Raw genomic sequence first — 24467 nt, forward strand, 5'->3', positions numbered from 1 at the left:
GGGGGTCTTGTCTTCAACCCCCCCTGGAATAAGACTGGAATAACTTTGCTTTCATTGTATCGTGTGCCTGGTGAATCTAGACCCACTCATGCACCACTAATAGTTATTCTTCCTGGCACAGAACGTTGCGTTCTTGGTATCCAACTCAGTTTTTGATTCATTCAAAGGCAGGCTCCTTTGTTATGACTACTGGGATACATTTGGTTTAACATCCAACCTCAGCTAAAGTAAAGCCCCAACCTAAACCTGTTCCATGAATGGCCTTCTCTGCTGCAGACCTCTGGTTTTTGGTCATGCTGAAATCTAGCCGAGGGTTGGAGGTGGAATGTATGTATGGGTGGTTTGGGGAGGGGATTGGGGAGAGGACATCTGTTTTGCGTGTGTTAGAGACACAGCCAGAGATGTGAGTCAAGGCAGGATACACATGATCAGTGGATAGAAGGCTTTGATCAGAGGCAGAGCACAGAGCTGAGCACAGAGCTGAGCACAGCCCCCCCCCCCTTACCTCCTCCCCTCCTTTACCCCTCTCCTTTCTCCCTTACTTCTCCTCCCTCCCTACCTTCTCTCACCCCTACCCAATCTCCCCTACTCCGTCCTCTTTCCTCAGTTCTTACCTCCCCTCACCTCATTCCCTACCCCCTTTCACCTCCTAATATATAATAATAATATATTTTGATATCCTACCATGCAGAAAGACAGTGATGGGTAAGAGACAGACGGACAAAGCACAGTCAGTGTCAAGTGACTCAGCTGGGTTTGATGTTGTTGACTCAAGAGGCCTCTCTCTCTCTTGGCCCAGACTCACGGACTACATACTAAAGGAAACCAGATGATGGAGATTTGTGTGTGTGTGCATAAGTCCATGCGTGTGTATGTGTACGTGTGTGTGTGCGTGTGTGTGTGTGTGTGTGTGATATTCTACCTGCTTGTACCATCCCAGGACTCCCTCCAGACCTCTATCCCTGTAGATGGTATTACTGCTAACGCCAACCAGCTGTGATGTAGACTGACTGACTGACTGACTGAAGATACCTACATACCTTGTGGAGTGAAACGGCTTTGACTTGAGTTTTGTTGTATGTGCTTTGATTGACTGTTTGATCAAAATAATACATACTGTATAAACAGTACATACATTTTAAACATGTGACAGAGATAGCACAATAAAGTCAGATACTTATTTCCATTGTGGTCCCTAAAGTGCATGGTGCAGAAACATCCATCCTGTTAAGTGTTTTGTTTTGCTTTGTTTTGCTTTGTCTCAGATCTGAGCCCTATACTACAAATCAGGTTTAAGCAGTTACCGAGGTAACATTGGTCAACTCTGAGCTCAACTCGGGATAACCGGTACCGTGAAAGTAGCTCACCTTTTAGCCAGTTTAATTTCTATGGAAACGAATCCTTCAGAACTAACCTGCTCCCAGGCAGGCTAACTCAAGACTAAAAGTCAAGTGTCTGAGCCGCAAGTTGAGGAACAATTAAATCAGATTAGATTGCGTCATCATTCCCCTTCATTTGAGGAAGACGACTGATGAAATATTTTATTAATCAAATGTTTTTTTTGTGTGTTAAAAATAGTAATGTTAAAATACCTACCACATTACACATTTAGAAATGACAGAATGCATTTAAAACTTCACACAAAGTAAAACTTGTGTATACAATGACTTAATATAATTGTTATATCGATAGAAGTGGGAAAAAAGGTGCTCGTGCATTGATAAGCAAAGCACACCAGAGATGGCATTAACGATAAGTAATAACATAAAGACTGCCTATTTGACACAATAGCCTGCTGAAATGGCAAAATAAATATTCTTTCATTTTGATTTCGACACAAATTAAAATGTGGCACTGACTCGCCCATGGATTGATGTTTCAGCATTGTTTCAATGAAGAGTTAAGCGTTCGACTAGCCATGTGCGACATGCACCCGCAGTTACAAGCCTGCTAGAGTTAGTGGCAGGCAGACGAGCAATATCCACCATCGTAGTACGGATGAAGCCTGAGCTGGAATGTGAAGATAACTGAAGCTGGCTAGCTTTAGAAAAGCCTGAGTAGATCTAGCTTGCTTCGTAGTATACTTGCTTCGTATGGAATGTTCTCAGGAACTTCCCTGAGCTGGCCAACACAGACATGGCATCTCACAACCCTAATATACAGGTAGGTTTACACAACCCTAATGTACAGGTAGGTTTACACAACCCTAATATACAGGTAGGTTTACACAACCCTAATGTACAGGTAGGTTTACACAACCCTAATATACAGGTAGGTTTACACAACCCTAATGTACAGGTAGGGTTGTGCTGGTAGCCTAGCGGTTAGAGCATTGGGCCTGTAAGCAAAAGGTCGCTGGTTTGAATCCCTGAGCCGACTAGGTGTAAAATTGACTGATGTGCCCTTGAACAAGGCACTTAACCCTAGTTGCTCTGGATAAGAGCGCCTGCTAGAGTTAGTGGCAGGTGGATGAGCAATATCCACCATCATGGTGAAGCCTGAGCTAGAATGTGAAGCTGGCTGGCTTTAGAAAAGCCTGAGTAGATGTAGCTTTGTAGTATACACCTCCGGTTAGGTCATGATGATTTTGAATTAGCTAATTTCGTGTTGTCTTCAGCATGTTCATTCAGTCTTATCTAACTATGTTATCTTCATTCAGTCAGTCTTCAGCATGTTCATTCAGTCTTATCTAACTATGTGTGGAATGTTCTGTAATGCCACAGAAATGTCATCTTACATCAACATTTATAAGATTATTGTCTCTGAACATTTCACAACATTTTAAAAACATTCAGAGAAAATGTTCTGATCCCAAATATAGTGTTGCAACAATAGGACAAAGCTGGTACATGGGCCTGCATCAGGACTCTTGTTAAAGAGATACCTACTCTCAGTTATCATCTCAATGGATCATCTACTGTCATCTAATATCAACCTGTATGAGGTGATGAAATAATCATTTGTCTCTTTTTTCTTTAGGCAATATCTCAGGCCAGCCCGGGTGGCAATGTGGGTGAGACTCTGGAGGATCTCCAGCAGCAGAACCAGCTCCAGAGCCTGGCATCATCCAACCCGTCCTCCCAGAGACCCCGACGCCGTGGCTGGTCCCAGGGGGTTCTGCCCAAACCAGAACCAGAGGAGGACCCAGAACCCTTCATCCTGGACCTCAGGAACTTCCCTGAGCTGGCCAACGCAGACCTGGGATCTCACAACCCTAATATACAGGTAGGTTTACACAACCCTAATGTACAGGTAGGTTTACACAACCCTAATATACAGGTAGGTTTACACAACCCTAATATACAGGTAGTTTTACACAACCCTAATATACAGGTAGGGTTGTGCAGGTAGCCTAGCGGTTAGACGTTTGGCCTGTAATCAAAAGGTCGCTGGTTCGAATCCCTGAGCCAACTAGGTGAAAAAGCTGCTGATGTGCCCTTGAACAAGGCACTTAACCCTAATTGCCCTTGTAACTCGCTCTGGATAAGAGCGTCTGCTAAATGGCAGAAATGTAAAGGTTTACACATCCCAGGTAGGTTTACAAAACCCTAATGTACAGGTATGAGAGGACACATAATTAAATATTACGCTATGTATTACATAGTACACTACATGACCAAACGTATGTGGACACCTGCTCGTCGAACAACTAATTCCAAAATCATGGGCATTAATATGAAGTTGGTCTTTGTTTTGCAGCTATAACAGCCTCCACTCTTCTGGGAAGGCTTTCCACTAAATGTTCGAACATTGCTGCATTAGTGAGGTCGGGCACTGATGTTGGGCGACTAGGCCTGGCTCGCAGTCGGCATTCCAATTCATCCCAAAGGTGTTCGATGGGGTTGAGGTCAGGGCTCCTGTGCAGGCCAGTCAAACCATTTCTGTATGGACCTTGCATTTGTGCACAGGGGCATTGTCATGCTGAAACAGGAAAGGGCCTTCCCCAAACTGTTGCCACAAAGTTGGAAGCATAGAATCATCTAGAATGTCATTGTATGCTGTAGCGTTAAGATTTCCCTTCACAGGAACTAAGGGGCCTAGCCCGAACCATGAAAAACAGCCCCAGACCATTATTCCTCCTCCACCAAACGTTACAGTTGGCACTATGCATTCGGGCAGGTAGCGTTCTCCTGGCACCCGCCAAACACAGATTCGTCCGTCGGACTGCCAGATGGTGAAGTGTGATTCATCACACCTGAGAGCGCATTTCCACTGCTCCAGAGTCCAATGGCGGCGAGCTTTACACCCCTCAAGCCGATGCTTGGCATTGCGCATGGTGATCTTAGGCTTGTGTGTGGCTGCTCTGCCATGGAAACCCATTTCATGAAGCTCCTGACGAACAGTTCTTGTGCTGATGTTGCTTCCAGAGGCAGTTTGGAACTCGGTAGTAGTGTTGCAACCGAGGACAGATGATTTTTACGCTCTACGCGCTTCAGCACTCGCCGGTCCCGTTCTGTGAGCTTGTGTGGCCTACCACATCGCGGCTGAGCCGTTGTTGCTCCTAGACCTTTCCACTTCACAATAACAGCACTTACAGTGATTTTACATACATTTTACGAACTGACTTGTTGGAAAGCTGGCATCCTATGACAGTGCCACGTTGAAAGTCACTGAGCTCTTCAGTAAGGCCAGTCTACTGCCAATGTTTGTCTATGGAGATCACATGGCTGTGTGCTCGATTTTATACACCTGTCAACAATGGGTGTGGCTGAATAGCCAAATCCACTAATTTGAAGGTCTGTCCACAAACTTTTGTATATATAGTGTATCTCTGGAGCTCTTCTGTTTAGTACATCAGAGTATATCAGACAATGTTATGGTTGTATGGGCTAGGTAGAGTTTCCAGTATTGCTTACATCCATCCAACGATCCTTTTAGATCTACCAGTAGTGTTTTTAGATCAACCATTAGTGTTGATTGAAGAAGTTAAGAAAAGGAAGCTATTGAAGAGCATTGGGATGAAGTCTGTATCTTTATATTGATGATGAATTGGAAGGAAGCTTAATGTAATAATGTTACTATCTTACCGTTGTCTCAATGACCCCAAAGCTTCATAGTACCCTATCACTCTGGCATAGGGAAGGATGACTGTCTTGGCTTACATAGTTAGTTTAGTAAACCTAGAGTATTCACAGCAAAGATCTCAGGATGTTTTTAATGGCAGCTCCAGAACAATGATGCATACACACACACACACAGCCCTGCATATATGCATCATTATTGTTGACAGCCAATTTATTCAGCGACAACCTTTTGCACCTGGTTTTGCAATCCAGCTTCTCTGTATAATGTGAGAGCCATGCCAAAGCCCGGTCGACAGCTAATTCTCACAGGGCTGCATGTTAGAGTAATTTAGAAGCATAATGACTTTAGGTTAACAGAAAACAACTGAGGTACCAGATTGCTGGATTGAGTGTTTTTAGTAAATGTTAGCCGATGGGTAATAACAATGTATGGTTGGAAAGGTGTTGATAGTCTCAAACTGTGCCTGCCCTGGAGCCAACTAGCAGAACGTAGCTCATCAAATTATTGAATCCAGGGGAAGGTACACTCTTAGAAAAAAAGGGTTCCAAAAGGGTTCTTTGGCTGTCCCCATAGGATAACTATTCTTAGTTCCAGGTAGAACTCTTTTTGGTTCCAGCTAGAACTCTTTTGGGTTCCATGTAGAATTCTCTGTGTAAAGGGTTCTACCTGGAACCAAAAAGGGTTATTCAAAGGGTTCTCCTATGGGAACAGCCAAATAACCCTTTTAGGTTATCGATAGCACATTTCTTTCTAAGAGTGTACCATGTTTCGATCCAGCACGAAAAACACTTAATAACTCATGTTCTTCTTAACTGAGTAAGTTCAGAAGGAAACAGTTACTGTATGGGGCAAGGAAGTTACTTTCTTTAAAGTGGGCTGAATGCTAACTAGAACTCAGAGACTTCTGTGTACATCATGCACATCATTCAAGTTAAGCACACACACAGTTGAGTTCCCTAGTTAGTCCTGGGCGAAAGGCAGTATTTATTAGGGTTAGAGACTGTATTCCTCTAGTGGTGTCTCATATCTGATCGCTGCTACCAAACACACTGTGAACCACTGGCCAACAGTGGAGTTTATAAGGCTCTCTGTTTTCCTTGCATTTCATTAAGTTGTTCATTTATCCCTTTCATTTCTTTCTTGTTATTATTGTAAGAGGCTGCAGGGACTCCAGAAAAAGAAGGGAGGTGGGGTGTTTGCTCTAAAGCTCATTGTATCACCCCAACACACATGCAAACTCACACACACACACACACACACACACACACACACACACACACACACACACACACAGGCACACACACGCATGTACACACAGACACGCAGACAAACACACACACACATGCACACACACATGCACATACACTGACTCCCCCTCCCATCTTTCTTCACAGCTGTTTTGAGTCGGAGCGGCCTCTTAAATTTCCCCATGCGAGACCTTTACAGTGGGGTGCTTCAAGTCTGCCATGATGCTTGAACATCTGCATAGGGTTTAGGGAGAGGGCAGAGAAAAAACTGAAAGAAAGCCAAATCTAAGGGGTGAGAGGTCACCGCATTATTTTAACAAACACTTTTTAATGTGCTCTCCATGCGCAGCAGATCTCGATTATCTCAAAGGTGCTTTTTTATACTAAAGTATGAAAAAAAACATTTATTTTATTTTTAGTGTTATTGCGGAGGGTTTATGTGTGCAAGTGGATTTGAAAGGAAATTAAGTTAGACTTTGGGGAAAAACTGACACAAGAGAAGCCCAGGTATCCAGAAATTGAAAGCGCCTCATTATTATAACAAGGAAAATGTGTTCTTCATCCAAGTGGGATTGGGCCATCCTCTAGTCTATAGGAACCAGACAAAGCTATTTGGTTTTATAAGTCTTTCTTTGGGAGCCAGCGGCTAATATCCTTGGTTGCTTTAGTGGGCTTTTTACCTTGTTATCACGTCGGCTGGAATTCATTGGTTTTGACTGTGGAGGGTCATAGCGTGACAAACTGAGTGAACCGTACCAGACTGTACTGGCACACTATGGGGAATAGAATACAACGATAGAGTAGAATAGAATAGAACCAAATAGAACCAAATGCATCCAAATATAAATAATGGTGTTAAAATAGTTTTGTCTTGCATATATACACACGCACACAAACACTGGCCGCTCTTCCCTTCATCGTTGACAAATTACCAACATTTTGTATAGTACAATCTCCTGATTGACAATACACAGGAACTATTTTACTGGAGTGGCTTAGTTCCCTATGGTTTGTCTGCGGCATTAATACTGGAAGTGCCTGTCCTTCAGATCCACAGTAATGTATGAGTCACAGCCTATAATGGGTCGTAGTTAGGCCTAATACACTTCCTCCACTTACCGCTCAGACAGGCGGGAGGAGCTCAGCTTCAATATGCAGAGGTCTTATACAGTACACTACGCTACAGTCCAACTTCACCCTACTGACAACTAGGAAGAGCCATTCAGTGGGCTGTCTATTTCCTCTCTTTGCCCCTTGGAATCCTACTACTTCACACATTGGTTTTTAAATCAAGCATAGTCATATTTTTATATATGAATCTTCCTTGACTTGTTGGTCTATTGACAATTATTGTCAACAGAGAGAGAGATAGAGACAGAGAGGGAAAGGGAGAGGGAGGGAGGGAGAGAGAGAGAGAGAGAGAGAGAGAGAGAGAGAGAGAGAGAGAGAGAGAGAGAGAGAGACAGGGAGAGGGAGAGGGAGAGAAAGATGATGCTAAGGGTCTGAGAAGCATAAGACTAGTAGCCATGACTCACCGTCCTAATCTGTGTCTTTAGCCAGTGGGTTGTCTTTATAAACAGTTGTAGCAGCCATCAGATGGTAACTACTAGCAGAAGCATAAACAACCATGCCTTTGTCTGGACCTGCGGGCTCGTGGCAGGGACAGGGAGGTAGTCTATCAGTCTATCCCCTATCCCTCTATCTTGCTTCCTCCATCTCTAGCTACCCCTCCCTCCCTCTCCTCTCTACCACCACACACCCCTATCCCACTCCTCACTCCTTCTATCACTCCCCTACTCCACCTCGCTTCTCTACCCCTCTCTATCCTGCTTTCTCCCTCCCTCTACCTATACACCTCCCTTTACACCCCCACTCTACCATGCTCTCAGTCTAACTCCCCCGCTCCCGCCATCCCTTTTCACTCTTCCGCACTGTCCTCTACCTCCCTCCATCTCTCCAGCTTCCTCTGTCCATTCCCTACTTCCCCAACCACCTTCCCTCCTTCTCCCTTCATCACATGTGCCTGGACACGCTGTCTACAAACCTACCTACCTACACACCCGCTTCCCTCAGTACCCTGGTTGGTTCGTCCCAAGAATCCAGTGGGTTCAGATAAGACATCAGACTGGTACCAAGGCAACAGGGCTGGGGCGGAACAGACCATGTTGTCAGACGGGGGTGGAAGGGGGTTGTTTATTTTTCTTTACAATGTTTGAAAGATGTTATTTTTTGCCCTTACATTGTTGCCCGTCTGGGGCTGATGCTGTAGATGTTAGGTTGTTTACAGTAGAAGCAGTATGTTGGTAATAGTAATGTTAGTATATAGAATGGTAATGTTAGTGGAATGGCAATGTTAGTGGAATGTTAATGGAGTCGTAATGCTAGTAGAATGGTAATGCTAGTGGAATGGTAATGCTAATGGAATGGTAATGCTTGTGGAATGGTAACGGTAGTGGAATGGTAATGTTAGTGGACAGTGGACAGTGGAGTTTTTCCTGAACACGTGGCATGACTATGGAAACATCTGGTCTCTAGTTGTTATTGCCGGTATAACTAGGACCCAGAGTTTTTCCTTGTGAGGTCATGTGGTCAGGAAAAACACCTGGTCCTAGTCATATTTTCACCAGGAAGTACATACCACATACAGTACTGGAAGGGTTGTTTTCCTATTGCTATAGTTTCTTTAACTTCTGTTGCATTCCCTTCATACCGTTGCTAGCCTGCCTTCGATTGCTGTGACTACAGTTACAGAAGCAGTTTTGTGGCCAGTGTATGTGATGTGTTATCAGTATTACTCTACAGTCATGGCTGTTTTACCATCATCTGGGAAAGTACTGTGTGTTCAATAATTACTGGCCATCAACCGCACCAGAGTCTGTGACACCTGCCTGCGCCCCAAATGGCACCCTACTCCCTATATGGTGCATTACTATCAGTCCTGGTCAAAAGTAGTGCACTATATAGGGAATAGTGTGCCATTTGGGATGCTGCCTGTAAGACTCCATAAGATTACACAAGCAATTGTGTTGAATGTTACTCTTGGCAACAGGTCTGGTCCAGAGGCAATTTACTCTATGATTTTGTTACAATTTGCTGAGGATAATTGTGAAGTGTGAAATCACACCCTCTATTCCCAGTTGTAGAAAGGTTCACTTTTATAAAGGTTTCACATTATTCACTTGTGATTTCACAGAATGCAATATTTTATACATGAAAGGAGGACTGGAGACCTGGGATTATCACTTGAATTAGTATTTAGTTAGTACACACATGTTGAGAAGGGTGCAAAAGCCATGTGTGTTTGGCATTGGCATGTTGTTCAAGGCGTTGAAAGAAGTATTTCATTTTAAACCTATAGCTCACAAAATCTCTTTCATAGTGTATTCTCTCTCTCTCTCTCTCTCTCTCTCTCTCTCTCTCTCTCTCTCTCTCTCTCTCTCTCTCTCTCTCTCTCTCTCTCACGCTCTCTCTGTCTCTCTGTCTCTCTCTTTCTTTCTCTCTTTCTTTCTCTCTCGCTCTCTCTCTGTCTTTCTGTCTCTCTGTCTCTCTTGTTCTCTCTCGCCTCCCCCCTCACCACCAGGTGACCATCGAGGTGGTGGAGGACCCACAGACGGAGATGGAGATGGACCTGGCCAAGGAGGGGGGGGAGGGGGGCCGCAACGACTGGTCCCTGTCATCGGAGGAGTGGCTGGGCCACAAGAAGCTGTTCTGGCCCCTGTTCTGGGAGTACCCAGACCAGGCTGAGACTGAGAGCGGGCCTGGCAGCAGGGCCAGCCTGGAGGAACAGGAGCAGCCCACAGAGGACTATAACTATGACCCTGAGGAGCAGGATCCTGTGCTTAGTGGGACTGGGGGGACTGGGGTGGGGACAGGGGTGGGGGGCGGCTGGGGCAGCCACTGGAGCAGCAATAAGGGATGGGACTCCAAGGAGAACTACGGTAAGTTTTTTATGATTTAATGTTTTTGTTGTTGTAATTATCATGAAATGACAGATAAAGAAGGAACAATTCAGCAGAATCATGGGTGTTTCTCAATATGCATACTACCGTGCTCCACACTCTCATGCTCCAAGTGCATTCTCCGAGGACGTTCTCTTGAGTATGTTCTTGTGAGGACGAGAGTGTGGAAAACGCATAAAACATTACATTTGACAAGCACTCACACTCCCCTTAGTGTATTACCTCACGCTGCACCTGGACATACACATCAACTTTTTTTTTCCAGCCAGGACAATGGCAACAAGATGGAACAAGATATACACAAATCAAACATTTTACTTCATAATTATCAGCTAGCCGTATGTGAATTGTTATAATCTAGCTAGCCAGATAGTTAAACAGGCAAAAATTACATGAAACTAATGTTATGCAAGGTAGATATCAATTCTTCGTGGGTAGCTAGCTGCCAATTCTTCGTGGCTATCTAGCTAGCTAACAGTAGAAGTTAGCCAGTTAGCCCTATTGACTTACTATGGGCTCAGTCCTGGCACCAGAATAACGTGACTAGGGGGGAAGTTGAAATAGGCGAAGGGGCCAATTTTGGGGGGGTTCTTGCATTGGAATTATATTGAATTCTACTTATATGACAATAAACATCAAGTTAAAATGCCTAGACTGAGATCATTGAGTGCTTTTGAAATCTGTAGCCTGTCTCTGCTGCGCTCTATCAGCACAATGGAAAAGGCCCTGGTAATGAATATAGGCTACAAGATAGATAGGCTGTTTGTAATAGATGAATTGCCCTATGTGAATGCAGCTGTGCACACAGCTGTCAATCTAAAATAATGCTAACTAAATGCTGAAAGTAGTAGCCTAGTTATTCATGCATGCAAACAAAATACTGAATTGCAGTTTGGCTTACAATACAGACGAACTGCAAATGCGAATGAACAAAACAGTGGTACCAAGTAGTAGACCTAGTTAACAAAATATCAGATCGATAAAGGAATGACAAAATCTATATTTAGGCTAGTTACATTAACAGTAAACAAACGTAGTAAACAAAAGGCGAATGGAGATCCAAATAACCAAAACATAGGCTACAGCCTACTATAGTGACATGTAGCCATGCACAGCTGTCTTGCCAAATAAATAGGCCTATACAGGCCCGCTTCAAACATGGAAAATCAAGCCACTCGCTCATGAGTTCAGCAACACGCTGTGATATGGCACAATACACTTCTGTGAATCAAATTCGACCTATGTAATCAATTAAGCAATGCCAGCCTACCATAAACACGTTTCCAATACATACAGTTCCATTTACAGCAACGAAAACCAATAGGCTACCAAGAAAACCATAATAGAATGTATCTATTTCTATGACGAATCATACCGATATGTAGCTATACCCAGGCGCGTCATTTGGGTTCTTGCATTGGAGTTACATTGAATTCTGCTGATATCATGCTATACCAAAATAAATATATAAGTTCAAATGCTTTTGACCAAGACATGACAGGTTCAATGGCACGAAATCTCCGCTGTACTCTATCAGCACCATGGACAGTGCCCAACACACTAAAGCAAGATTTTGATAAAAAACAACCAGCTAGATTGTTTCAATCTTACCTTTTCAAAAGAGTTGCAGCCTCCTTGATGCTCTGTGGAACTTCCTGAGTAATCATTCAATTCTCCCTGAAATCTTCTTATATAACGCCAGTTGGATTAATTGAGCTTTCCTCGGGTGTAGCTTCTTCTGTGCTGACTGAACATGTTTGTCAAAGTGGACAAAATATTTGCCCCCTTTCTAATTTTCTCTACTTTTGCATATTTGTGATACTGAATGTTATCAGATCTTCAACCAAAACCTAATATTAGATAAAGGGAACATAAGTGAACAAATAACACAACAATCACATATTTATTTCATTTATTTCATAAACAAAGTTATGCAACACCCAATTCCCCTGTGTGAAAAAGTTATTGCCCCCTTACACTCAATAACTGGTTGTGCCACCTTTAGCTGCAATGACTCCAACCAAATGCTTCCTGTAGTTGTTGATCAGTGTCTCACGTCGCTGTGGAGGAATTTTGGCCCGCTCTTCCATGCAGAACTGCTTTAACTCAGTGACGTGTGGGTTTTCAAGCATGAACTGCTCGTTTCAAGTCCTGCCACAACATCTCCATTGGGATTAGGTCTGGACTTTGACTAGGCCATTCCAAAACTTCCAATTTGTTGCTTTTTAGCAATTTTCATGTAGACTTGATTGTGTGTTTTGGATCATTGTCTTGCTGCATGACCCAGCTGCGCTTCAGCTTCAGCTCACAGACGGATGGTCTGACATTCTCCTGTAGAATTCTCTGATACAGAGCAGAATTCATGGTTCCTTCTATTAAGGCAAGTCGTCCAGGTCCTGAGGCAGCAAAGCATCCCCAAACCATCACACCACCACCACCATGCTTGACCTTTGGTATGATGTTCTTACTGTGGAATGCAGTGTTTGGTTTTCGCCAGGCATAATGGGACCCATCTCATCCAAAAAGTTGGCTCAAGTTTGCCAAAAAGACTCTTGTAACAACGTTATATGGACAGATGATTCAAAAGTATAACTTTTTGGACGACATGGCTAGCATCTGCACACACTACAGCATTTCGCTACACCCGCAATAACATCTGCTAAATACGTGTATGTGACCAATACAATTTGATTTTATTTGATTGTAGGCAGGTAAACATGCTAAAATTAACACAGAATGTATTTTTTAACGTATCAAGATCAAATAATGTAGTCAGGAAACATATGAGATGTGAATGGGCAACATGTCATTCTGAAGTCAGAGTTTATTTTCTCTCGCTTCAGCTCAAATAATGGCCATTGATTTCAATACATTTTACATAATTTTTTACATGGTTGCTTCATATTTCTGTGCATACTTTCGGTTGCAGCTTGCATCGATGTATGCTTCAAAATATATACAAACAGAGTATACATCCGAGAAGTGCCCTCCGAGCTCCTTTTCACATGCTTTGATTTGGACTCATACTCCTACCCTCCTGTGCTCCAATTTGCAAAACACCCAATGTGTACCAATGTGTACCAATGTGTAGCATCACAACCTACCTGGACGATGCACTGCAAATTCGACCCTACCTTACACAGAAAGCGGCACAGGTCCTAATCCAGGCACTTGTCATCGCCCGTCTGGATTACTGCAACTTGCTGTTGGCTGGGCTCCCTGCCTGTGCCATTAAACCCCTGCAACTTATCCAGAACGCTGCAGCCTGTCTGGTGTTCAACCTTCCCAAGTTCTCTCACGTTACCCCACTCCTCCGCACACTCCACTGGCTTCCAGTTGAAGCTCGCATCTACTACAAAACCATGGTGCTTGCCTACGGAGCTGTGAGGGGAACGGCACCTCCTTACCTTCAGGCTCTGATCAGACCCTACACTCAAACGAGGGCACTATGTTCATTTCACCTGCTAGCACTGACTTGTTTAAAGAAATTTACTTATTGTGATCGAGATGTAGTTGTCGCTGATTGCACTGACTTTGCTCACAGCTGCTTATTTGAAGTACTTACTGTGATCAAGATGTGGTTGTCCCACTGGCTATCCTAAGTTGAATGCACCAATTTGTAAGTCGCTCTGGATAAGAGCGTCTGCTAAATGACTTAAATGTAAATGTAAATAACATCCTCTTAAAAAGACACCTTTTTAAAACACCCCACAGGAAGCAGAAGTTTTGGCCCTTTAGTTTCTTCGACAATGGTTAGATAAGGTTTCTAAGAGAATGTATGGCTTGTGTATTGTTACTGTACCTTTCTATTGTAGAAGAGGGTTCCTCCTGTTTGTTTGGTGTCCCTTATCTGATCACAAATCTGAGAGAGGGCTGGTGTTTGTGTATGGTTCTGGGGTCAGGGGTCAGGGGTCAGGGCATGTATGTGGCGAGCTGTCTTGGTCCTGACAGTTTCCTCCGCAGGGTTCAGAGACAGCAATACGGGCCTCCGTCCCCACTCTGTCTCTCCTTTTCTCCCCCCTCCATCTCCCTCTGCCTTACCCTCTGTTCCTCCGACATGATTTATGATTAGAGGCTGTTCTCTCAAGGTCCTACATAAACATGTCAACTCCCTCCCTCTCTACCTCCTTCCCTCCATCCCTCCCTCCCTCCCTCCCTCCCTCCCTCCCTCCCTGAGTCTTCCAAACTCTCCCTCCCTCACCTCTCTGATGCCTATCAGTTGTAAACAGTCAGCCAGGGAGAGGGAGGAACAGGCTGGACTTGGCCTGTGAGGTGTACTGTGTTCACCTTGGATAAAGTCATGTTCATGGTATGAAAGATGATTAGATTGTTGAATGTTTAGACCTACTGTCTACTGGGGAGACAATTAGAGGTGTTTGTTGACATCCTAGAGATTTGGATTTACGTTCCAAGAACTTAAAGATCAAGAACTAACTTACTATAAACTTGATATTGTATACTGTAGGCCTGTAGGTTAGCCTCTTTAGAAATGCTGCTTTTGATGGTCATTATGTCCCATTATAAGACATCTAAGAAGGTTGATCTTTATAGTGAAAACTGCCAAAGACATGCTCTTACAGACTTGATGTCTACTACTCGTTAAAGCCTTTCCTTATCCTCTCCCGTCCCTTCCAGGGATAACTATAGCTAACTATTTTAATATGTGGATCATATTATAACTGAAATAATATGGCCATTTTAGTATTATTACAGTAGTCAAGTCACAGGGCTGCATTCAATGATGAAGGTAGGAACATTTTCGGAAGACCGTAATTCACCTCAGGTAGTTATAATCTGTCTGAACCTTGAACTCTGCTTGTCAATCCTCAAGCTCATTCATTAAGCCCTCTGGAAGAGCTTCAGTTCTTGGCTCTGGCTCTGTGTTCCACGTGTTTGGTTGGTTGTTTTAGTCTTCTCTCTCTCTCTCTCTCGCTCTCTCTCTCTCTCTCTCTCTCTCTCTCTCTCTCTCTCTCTCTCTCTCTCTCTCTCTCTCTCTCTCTCTCTCTCTCTCTCTCTCTCTCTCTCTCTCTCTCTCTCTCTCTCTCTCTCTCTCTCTCTCTCTCTCTCTCTCTCTCTCTCTCTCTCTCTCTCTCTCTCTCTCTCTCTCTCTCTCTCTGACAGTAGCAGTTAGCCACCAGACTAGCTAACAGCCCTCTAATGCTGTTAACCTGATCAGTAGGCAGTCACCTCTAAGTGAGACCAGTCAGCCCACAGTGCTACGGCTCTGCTCTGTCGGTAGCGCTCTGCCGAAAGAGCTCTGATAGATTATTACTATTCTCGTATCCACAGCAGACAGGCAGCCATTGTCTGGGTGGTGGGGGGGTTGGATGGAGACATGTTGGAATGGGATGGGAGGTTGGGGGTGGAGGCCCACTTCTTTTTTGTTTTGTTTTCCTGTTCACACTGAATGTATTATGTATTATTAAACTCTATGTATTTCTGAATGTTTTTTTTGTTTTTTTGAGTGGTACTGGTTTTATACATTTCTGATTTGAAATGGATAATGTACCTGTTACCCCCTAGGAAAAAAATAAAAATAATAATAATAATGTCACAAAAAAATTAAATAAAAGACAAGATATGAGAGAATACAGGTCAGATAATAACAGGGCAAAAGATAAAGCTAGTGGACTGGAGAGATGAAAGGGGGAGAAAGAAAGAGATGGAGAGCATGAGGCCAGGCTCAGGGAGAGAATGAGAAAGTGAGCGCTCAACCATCAGGCCATTGTGTGTGTCCTTTGAAGTGTGTGTGTGTGTGTCCTTTGTAGTTGACGCTGGTCCATGGGATAGCACAGGCATTTGAACCTCAGGGTAATGGTGGAATGGTGTCTCCTCACAAACCCCTGGCCAATCAACTAATATTTATTTGTGTTCAATTAGACAGCAGAGAGGGGGGTAGCACAGGCTTTCAGGCGGTGGAGGAGGGAGGGCTGGTGTTTTGTTGAGGGGCTAGTGGGTCCCTCTTTTTAACGGCAAGCTTAATTTACTCTTCCCTTCCCCAAAATCTCTATCCCTCTCTCGCACTGTTCTCCCAGCATACTTTGAGAGTGCTTGTGGTGTTGTTGTGTGGTCAGGTCTTCCACCCAGCCCTTAGCCTGTGATCACAGTATTACCACTGCAATGATGTCAACACACACACACATACACACACACACAAGCGCATGCAGGCACGCAAATACACACACACACTTCTAGATCTGTTAGATCAAACCCACTCCCACCATCTTCATGTGGGCTCTACTTACAGTAATAAGCAGTTACATTTGTATACTCAGTGCTGTACATCAAACCGACCGCTAAATGACTATATGTTGTGCAGGTCATGAAATGGCCGTCTAAATGTGTACACAGTACTTAGTTCCATAAAGGAGACCTTATTTGTTTATATTTGGCACTGTACATTTAAGGAACCGATAATGTATGTTATGTGCTTAGTTTTGTCACACCCTTAGCATACAAATCCATCTTGTGTGTTGAGCAGAGGATGGCTAAAAGAAAGAGAGCGAGAAAGGGAGAGTTGGAGTTGGGTTTATTTAGAGAAAGCGACATGGAGAGAGGGAGAGAGGGATGACAAGGAGGAAGAGGGAGAAGGAAACAGAATGAAAGAAAGAAGAACAAGACGGGAAGAGAGACAGTGTGTGTGTGTGTGTGAGTGTGTGTGTGTGTGTGAGTGTGTGTGGCTACAGAGACTACAGAGCATTCCAGGATTAGTGTTAGTGAGTGGAGGAGTGCAGCATGTCATCCACACCTCTGTGTTGTTTTACTTGGCCAGCCAACAGGAGAAGGCTCCTTCAAGACACACACACACACACACACTGTAGTCTGCCAACAGGAGAAGGCTCCATCTCATTCAACACCAGGCCCAGAGCTCACAATTAGCCCCAAACTAGCAACCAACGGCAACGAGCCAAAAACATATTAACTGGAGGAGAGGCAGCAGGAGGCTGGATGAACTAATCTCCTTTTCTTCTCTTCTCATTTTTCTCCTTTCTTCTCTCTCGCTCCATCCCTTGATCACTTTATTGAGTATGTTCTTTCTGGCTCTGCTTTTGCGCCAACTCTCCCTTTGTCCTACCTAGCATGTGTCCCTCTGTCCATCTTCTTCCACTTGCCCTTTCTCTTCCATTGTCACCCTCTCCCTCTCTATCTCTTCATCTTTTCCATTGCTCTCCCTCGCTGTTTGTCTCTCTCTTTCCTGCGTCTCTCCTTCTTTTCTCTCTTCCTCCATCCCGCCACTAAGTCTGTCATCTTTTTAACACGGGGAAAGAACTGATTGTTCATTACAGAAACAGAAAACCTATTAGCTAGCCTAGTACAGGGCTAGCTGTCCTGGGGCACTGTTTGTCTTGGCTCTGTTCACTCTGCTGTAAGCTGCTGAATTTGCCATTGACATATTTATTACAACCAAGAGAAACACACACACGCTGGCAAATGCACATGCCCGCATGCGTGCCCACACACATGCACAATGGCACACACACGTCCACATATGCACACACACACACACACACACACACGCACACACACACACTGGTACATAGACATGCATGCTCACACACACACACACACACACACACACACACACACACACACACACACACACACACACACACACAGACAGACACACACACACCCTAGCCTGCCAACTGGCCCAATATCCTGATCATTAGCGAGATTATACTTTCCTGAAAAATATGCAATATTAATTCACGCGTCATTAACTTCTGTGTGGAAACTGAGGGGAGCAGTTAAGCGTCTCTGGCGGTGGGATGGAGTCTCACTGAGACAGAGACAAACAGATTCCAGATCAGTTTACAGCAGGTTGGTGTCTGTCTCTGTTAAGGTGATTCACTTTACTTGACAGGTCTTAGATCAGAATATAGCAGGTACAGAGGGTGTCTCTGATAAGGAGATTCACTTTAGGTCCTAGATCAGAATATAGCAGGTTGGTGTCTGTTTCTGATAAGGAGATTCACTTTATTTGACAGGTCCTAGATCAGAATATAGCAGGTACAGTTTCTGTTTTATTTTGTGGAGATTGAGTCATCAGCATACATAGACACACAGGCTTTACTCAGAGCCAGTGGCAGGTCATTAATAAAGAATCAAAAAAGTATGTCTATAGCAGGTACGGTTATCTCTGTTATAGATATCATACAGTGGAACTAGCTAAAGTAGGTCCTAGACTAGTGTTTGTCATTCCCGGTCCTATCATTAACACACCTGATTCAAATAAGCAACTCATTATCAAGCCTTTGATTAGAATCGGGTGTGTTAAGGCAAAAACCAAAATGTGCACTCCTTTGGGTCCCCAGGACCAGGATTGAGAAACACTTTTCTAAAGCGCCATACCATAGCCCTAGTGAAGTTAATGACAGCCACCAGCTACAGCCCTAGTGAAGTTAATGACAGCCACTAGCTACAGCCCTAGTGAATTTAATGACAGCCACTAGCTACAGCCTTAGTGAAGTTAATGACAGCCACTAGCTACAGCCCTAGTGAATTTAATGACAGCCACTAGCTACAGCCCTAGTGAAGTTAATGACAGCCACTAGCTACAGCCCTAGTGAATTTAATGACAGCCACTAGCTACAGCCCTAGTGAATTTAATGACAGCCACTAGCTACAGCCCTGGTGAAGTTAATGACAGCCACTAGCTACAGCCCTAGTGAATTTAATGACAGCCACTAGCTACAGCCCTAGTGAATTTAATGACAGCCACTAGCTACAGCCCTAGTGAATTTAATGACAGCCACTAGCTACAGCCCTAGTGAAGTTAATGACAGCCACTAGCTACAGCCCTAGTGAATTTAATGACAGCCACTAGCTACAGCCTTAGTGAAGTTAATGACAGACACTAGCTACAGCTTTATGAAAAAGACTCTCATTCCTCTTTAAAGCCTTCTCAGCCTTTTGAAGTTTGGTCTTTTGGTCTGCTCCAAGACACGGGTGTTCCTGGTTTCTACTTTGTTCTATGTTGTTTCTGAGATACTAAGATACTCCGTTGCTCCTGCCACAACCAGCACATTGAAGAAGGCGTATGTATGCATGTTAGAGCTGACAGATGCCCGCTCTACTGTAGCTCCAAACATGTTTGGTCGTTGCTGCTTTATTGCATAACCCTCTCACCAGCTGGGTGAGGAATTCACTAGGCTCACTTCAAAGACATACCGCACTCCTCTAATATACCCCTTTGTTTTGTTTCCATCCCTCCATCTCAGAGTATGAGGAGGAGGAGTGGAGCGACTGGTCGCCGTGCAGCGTCACATGTGGTCACGGCAACCAGAAACGTATCCGTTCCTGTGGTTACGCGTGCACGGCGACCGAGTCCCGGACCTGCGACCTGGACAGATGCCCAGGTGAGAGAGACACTTGTGTGATGTCATCAACAATGGCCGTGTCTCCTGGCTGTGTGATGTCATCAGACCTTACCTGTCTCTGGTTGGGTCCCAGTAGTTCCAAATAGCATCCTCTATGTGCCTCCTTTCCTTCACGATCACTGATTTCAAATGACTTTATACGTGTTAAAGCAATAGGCTAAAACGTATCCAGCTTTTCACATATTAGTGATCAGTTGCTTGTGTATCTTCTACAGTGATCGTACCATTAGGCTTTTCCTAATAGGTCTGCCTGATGCTTCCGGTACAGGGCTCTTTATATCAGTACAGTTGGGACTTGGACAAACATGATGTTGATTCCTGTTAGTGTGTTTAGAAATGAGCTGCCTGTTCTGTTGCCCTCCTGCAGAGTCCTGGTGTGGACACAGCTCCATGTCTGTTTTAAAACTCTCAATGAAGGCTTGTACTGCTACCCAGGAGGGTGTGTGTCTGTGTCTGTGTGTGTGTGTGTGTGTGTGTGTGTGTGTGTGTGTGTGTGGGGGGGGGGGGGGGCTACTCAGAAACCATTTTTTTCCTTTGCCTACAGTATGAGGCTATCCATTCAGCAGGTTTCCTAACCAGTGTCCCCTCTCTCTGTAGATGACCTGTTAGCAGTGACTGAGCGGATACCTCTGGAGACAACAAATGGCACTGACTCCCTCGACACAAGTATGTTTGTTGCAATGTGTATATGACAAGTTTGTGTGTGTGTGTGTGTTTGTGTGTGTGAGTACGTGTGTGTGTGGCTGTGTACCCATTTTCTGTAGCCAACATGGCCCGTTCTAGTATTTGGGGGGCCTTAATGGTCTGTTCCGTTTAGGGGGGTTTAAACTGCTCTACTGGGGCACCAATCATAGAGAAACTATGAGTCCAGTTGGGGTAATCAGAATTTTCCCTCCCTCCATCGCGTTAAGGATTGCTCCACTGAGATTGTTGCAAAGCCCATGAAAAACCCAACTGTTCCTCCAAGAAATGTTTGAATTGCTTTTTAGTTTGTCTTTTATTGCTCTCCCTACGTCTGGCACAGGCCAGTGAAAAGGGATAGCTCTTTTCACTCTGGGCAAAAATAACAAAGAATGCGCAACGAAAACATAACAAGATAAAGTGTCAGAAGTTTTTTTTTGTTCATTCCCCAATCCACTACGGAACATAAATGTTTATAATGAATAGGTTCCAACTTGACCGCAGCCTCCAGCATTTTATTCTCTAGCACCGAGGATGGCTGTCGCTGTGTTTTTCAACCCGCTCTCATTTGCTCTCCATCATCTTTGAGAGCTTTGCAGGCCCCCGGTTCAAAGTAAAGGGCTTTAACACGCTGAAATCACTCCTTTATACTTGGAAAGTCTCTCTCTGGTTTCCTCAGGGTTACCAATGCTGTAACATATAATCCTCCCCGAAAGTAATCTTTTTATTATGGCCAAAACCTGAGCTGTTGAAAGAGAGCGTTTGATTATAGCTGCGTTCACTCTTTAATACACTTACTATAGATAGATTAATCATTCATTGTAGTAGATAATTTCATGGGTGTATACACTGTATATATTCTATATCCTGGAAAATGTACTAAATATGGTCCGAATCCAAATGTTTTAAATATACGCATTGAAAATGTGATGTTTCACATAAATCATGCATCAATGTCGATGGGTGATTTGTGCGAAAGTTCATGCTTTGTGTGTGCCTCAAGCTATGATTCAACTCTATATGTGTGCATCACTTATAGTAGCAGGTGCTTACAGTGTATGTTTCTGTGCTTATTGATAGTTAATTGATTGCTGCTGATCATTGATTGATCCTTATCGATGGCCTACTGACTGTTGTGTTATTGATTGATAGTTGATTAATCATCTGTTGACTCCTATATGATTGATCTCCTCCCCAGACGTGGACAGCTGTGAGAAGTGGCTGAGCTGTAAGAACGACTTTCTCCAGAAGTACCTCCACCAGGTGCTGACTGAACTACCCAGCTGCCCCTGCTCCTTCCCGTCCGAGGCCGTCTACAGCGCCGTCAACATCTTCGACAAGACGCTGCGTAAGACCTACCGCTGGCGTGACGCCTCCGGCCCCAAAGAACGGCTGGACATCTACAAGCCCTCCGCTCGCTTCTGCACACGCTCCATGCTCTCCTTTGACAGCACCACGCTGGCCGCGCAGCACTGTTGCTACGATGACCACATGAAACTGATCACACGGGGGAAAGGGGCGGGCGCGCCAAATCTTATCAGTACGGAGTTCTCACCGGAGCTGCATTACAAAGTGGACGTGCTGCCCTGGATCCTGTGTAAAGGGGACTGGAGCCGCTTCCACTCGGTGAGGCCGCCCAACAACGGGCTGCAGTGTGCCCACAACCCCCCAGAGGACGTGTACCAGGCTGAGCTAGAGGAGGCCCGGGAGTACTGAGGGAGGAGAGGGGAGGAGTACTGAGATCCTGAATGGGGAGAGAGGGGGAAGAGAGACACGTGGTTCCAATGGCTCTATTGGATTCTGGCATGGGTCACATACTGAATATATTGTGTTAACTATCAGTTGCTTTGGATGAAAGGAGACCTGGATATCCCCTCCCCCTTATTCAGTGTTTGATCACATTGTGGCACAGAGTTTAGTGTAGACCAAAATTGTACATTTCTCCAATCAGGCAACCTGGTAGCCACCCATCCGAAATGGAGTCAAGTTGAATACTCTTATCTGGGGTACGTGGGAAAACTCTATGAGCGTCACATCTTAATGGCACATTGTTATGACATCATCACCATCAAGCATTTCCTCATTGGATGACTCATCAGAATCCACCGGCGAATTGGAATATGCTTTCCCATGGATGACTTACTATGGCGTTACGGGAAGAGAAAAAAAAACTGGTAATTTATTGCTTGTGAAAGTCCAGATTTTGGAGAGCGTTTTTTTGGGCTACACTCAAAAAAGAAGAAAAAACCCCACTGGTTTGTAAAAGTTTAAAGAGGGAGAGACTGCAATGAGATGGTCCTAGTTCTCTCTGACACCCCCCAACCCTCCACCCCCATAGACTCACATGTGCTGCTGCTATTGAGAAAAGGGATGGGTACAGGGAGATGGGATGGCTCAGTGGTTGCCATGGGCTGTTCTAGAACCCCTGAGGGAGCATGGAGGAACATGGATAGTGTATTTATTGGACACATATTGGGCCTGTATTGTATTTACTCAAAGACTTTGATGTCTCATGAAAGGAATTCCTGTCAAGCTGCTAAAATGGGGATGAATTCTAAACAGAATGTTGGTTGTTGTTTGTCTTAGACTTGAAGCTCTCTCTCTTCATCTCTGTCTTCTTTCTATCCACCTCTCTCTCCCTCCTTTCTCTCTCCCTCCTTTCTATCTCCCCTTTCTCTCTCTCTCAATCTCTCTCTATCTCTCTGTCTGACTGTCTCTCTCTCTGTCTGTCTGTCTGTCTGTCTACAAAAACAAAAAACAACCCCAGACTGATCAAACACAGCCCCAAGATGCCTTGTGCTTTTCTTACTGTCTTATTTCATGTCAAGCCACATATTTCTTTGGAGATTTTGACCCCTAGAAATCTATTGTGTTCTTCATCCAGTCATATCCAGTATCAGAGGACCAGATACTCATCCACCAGAGCCATTTGGCCCGTAATGCTCTGTGAGATAAAGTTGCACTGGGTCATGGTTAGCTAATCTTGGGGGAAACCAGGCCTTGAAGGTCTCTCTCTCTCATCGACAGACACACTGCTTGTTTTCCTCCTAAGGATTGCTCCATCGTTTAATCTGAACCATAATTGAATCGTATTGAGATGTTTTCCTTTTCTCGCCTGTTAACAAGTCACGGCGTCGCACTCCTCACAACCCGAGACACTCGCCTGACACTCGGAGAGACACTCGTAGAGGTGCGGGTGGGGTTGGTAGAGAGGGAGAACTAATTGGAGAAGTAGGGGGGCTTGAAAGGAGAGAGATACTTGGACTCTCTAGGGGTGAGGGGGAGGATGGAGTGAGGGTGGAGGAAAAAGGGAAGGTGCAGGAGAGGGCTGAGGGGAGGGGTGTCTGGGCTCAGTTGATGCATGGAGGTCCTTTCTCCAGAGAGGAGTGGGAGTTGAGCAGAGGGGAAGTGGAGAGACATCTCTGTAAACAGTGGAACCCTTTGAAGAGCTCTCCCCTCCTACCCTCCTTTACTGGTGTCCAAGACCTGCTGCCTCTCCCCCTCCTCCTCCACCCTGTCCTGTCGCCTGTGTGTTGTTTTAAGGTCTTAATCCTAACCCTGGTTATCAGGCTGAGTGTCATTGAGAGATGTTGAGGCTGAACACGTCCTGAAAGAATAGTGTTGATGGACAGCTCTCCCTCTCCACACTGCAATGACAACAGCAGAAACAACGCACAACCTTTGGGGTTACACACTGTCACTCTCTCTCTCTTATTTTAACATTTTAGTAATTTTGCAGATGCTCTTATCTTTGTACTTTTTCGTACTGGTCCCCCGTGGGAAATGAATTCACAACCCTGCCGTTGCAAGAGCCATGCTCTACCAACTGAGCCACACGGGACTCTCCTTTCCCTCTTTTTTATACTCTAATTTTCTTTCTCTCCCTCTTGCAGCCAGGTCACCCGTGATACAAGTCAGTGTTCGACGTCCATCCACATCTGACGATGTCGGGAAATGACGTGTAAACTGGCCACTAGGGGCAATAGTGAGCACTGTTACCTTCAAGTAGGTTTTGGTTTTGCTATGGTGTTGTGGACGGGGATGGCGGATTGGGCGTAAGCATCTGCCTCTGATTCCAAAGGTTGTAAGTTTGAATCCAGCAATGGAAAGTTGTTTTTGATATTTTTGTTTTAAGGGTATCCCAAACCTTCAACCTTACCTTAACCATTGGAGTT

General features: G+C 44.6%; 1 protein-coding gene across 1 annotated transcript in view; it reads left to right on the plus strand.

Moving 5' to 3' along the window:
• The window catches only part of ism2a (isthmin 2a), a 49773-nt gene extending 27256 nt beyond the window's left edge, over positions 1-22517 (plus strand). The window contains exons 2-6 of the mRNA XM_084182155.1: positions 2980-3225; positions 9853-10210; positions 19453-19590; positions 20209-20277; positions 21491-22517. Of these exons, the coding sequence (XP_084038281.1) occupies positions 2980-3225; positions 9853-10210; positions 19453-19590; positions 20209-20277; positions 21491-22008 (1329 nt within the window). The 3' untranslated portion in view covers positions 22009-22517. The remainder of the gene's footprint in view (positions 1-2979; positions 3226-9852; positions 10211-19452; positions 19591-20208; positions 20278-21490) is intronic.
• The last annotated feature ends 1950 nt before the right edge of the window (positions 22518-24467 follow it).

Source organism: Coregonus lavaretus (genome assembly GCF_964263955.1).
Source record: "Coregonus lavaretus genome assembly, chromosome: 18".
Lineage (NCBI taxonomy): Eukaryota > Metazoa > Chordata > Actinopteri > Salmoniformes > Salmonidae > Coregonus > Coregonus lavaretus.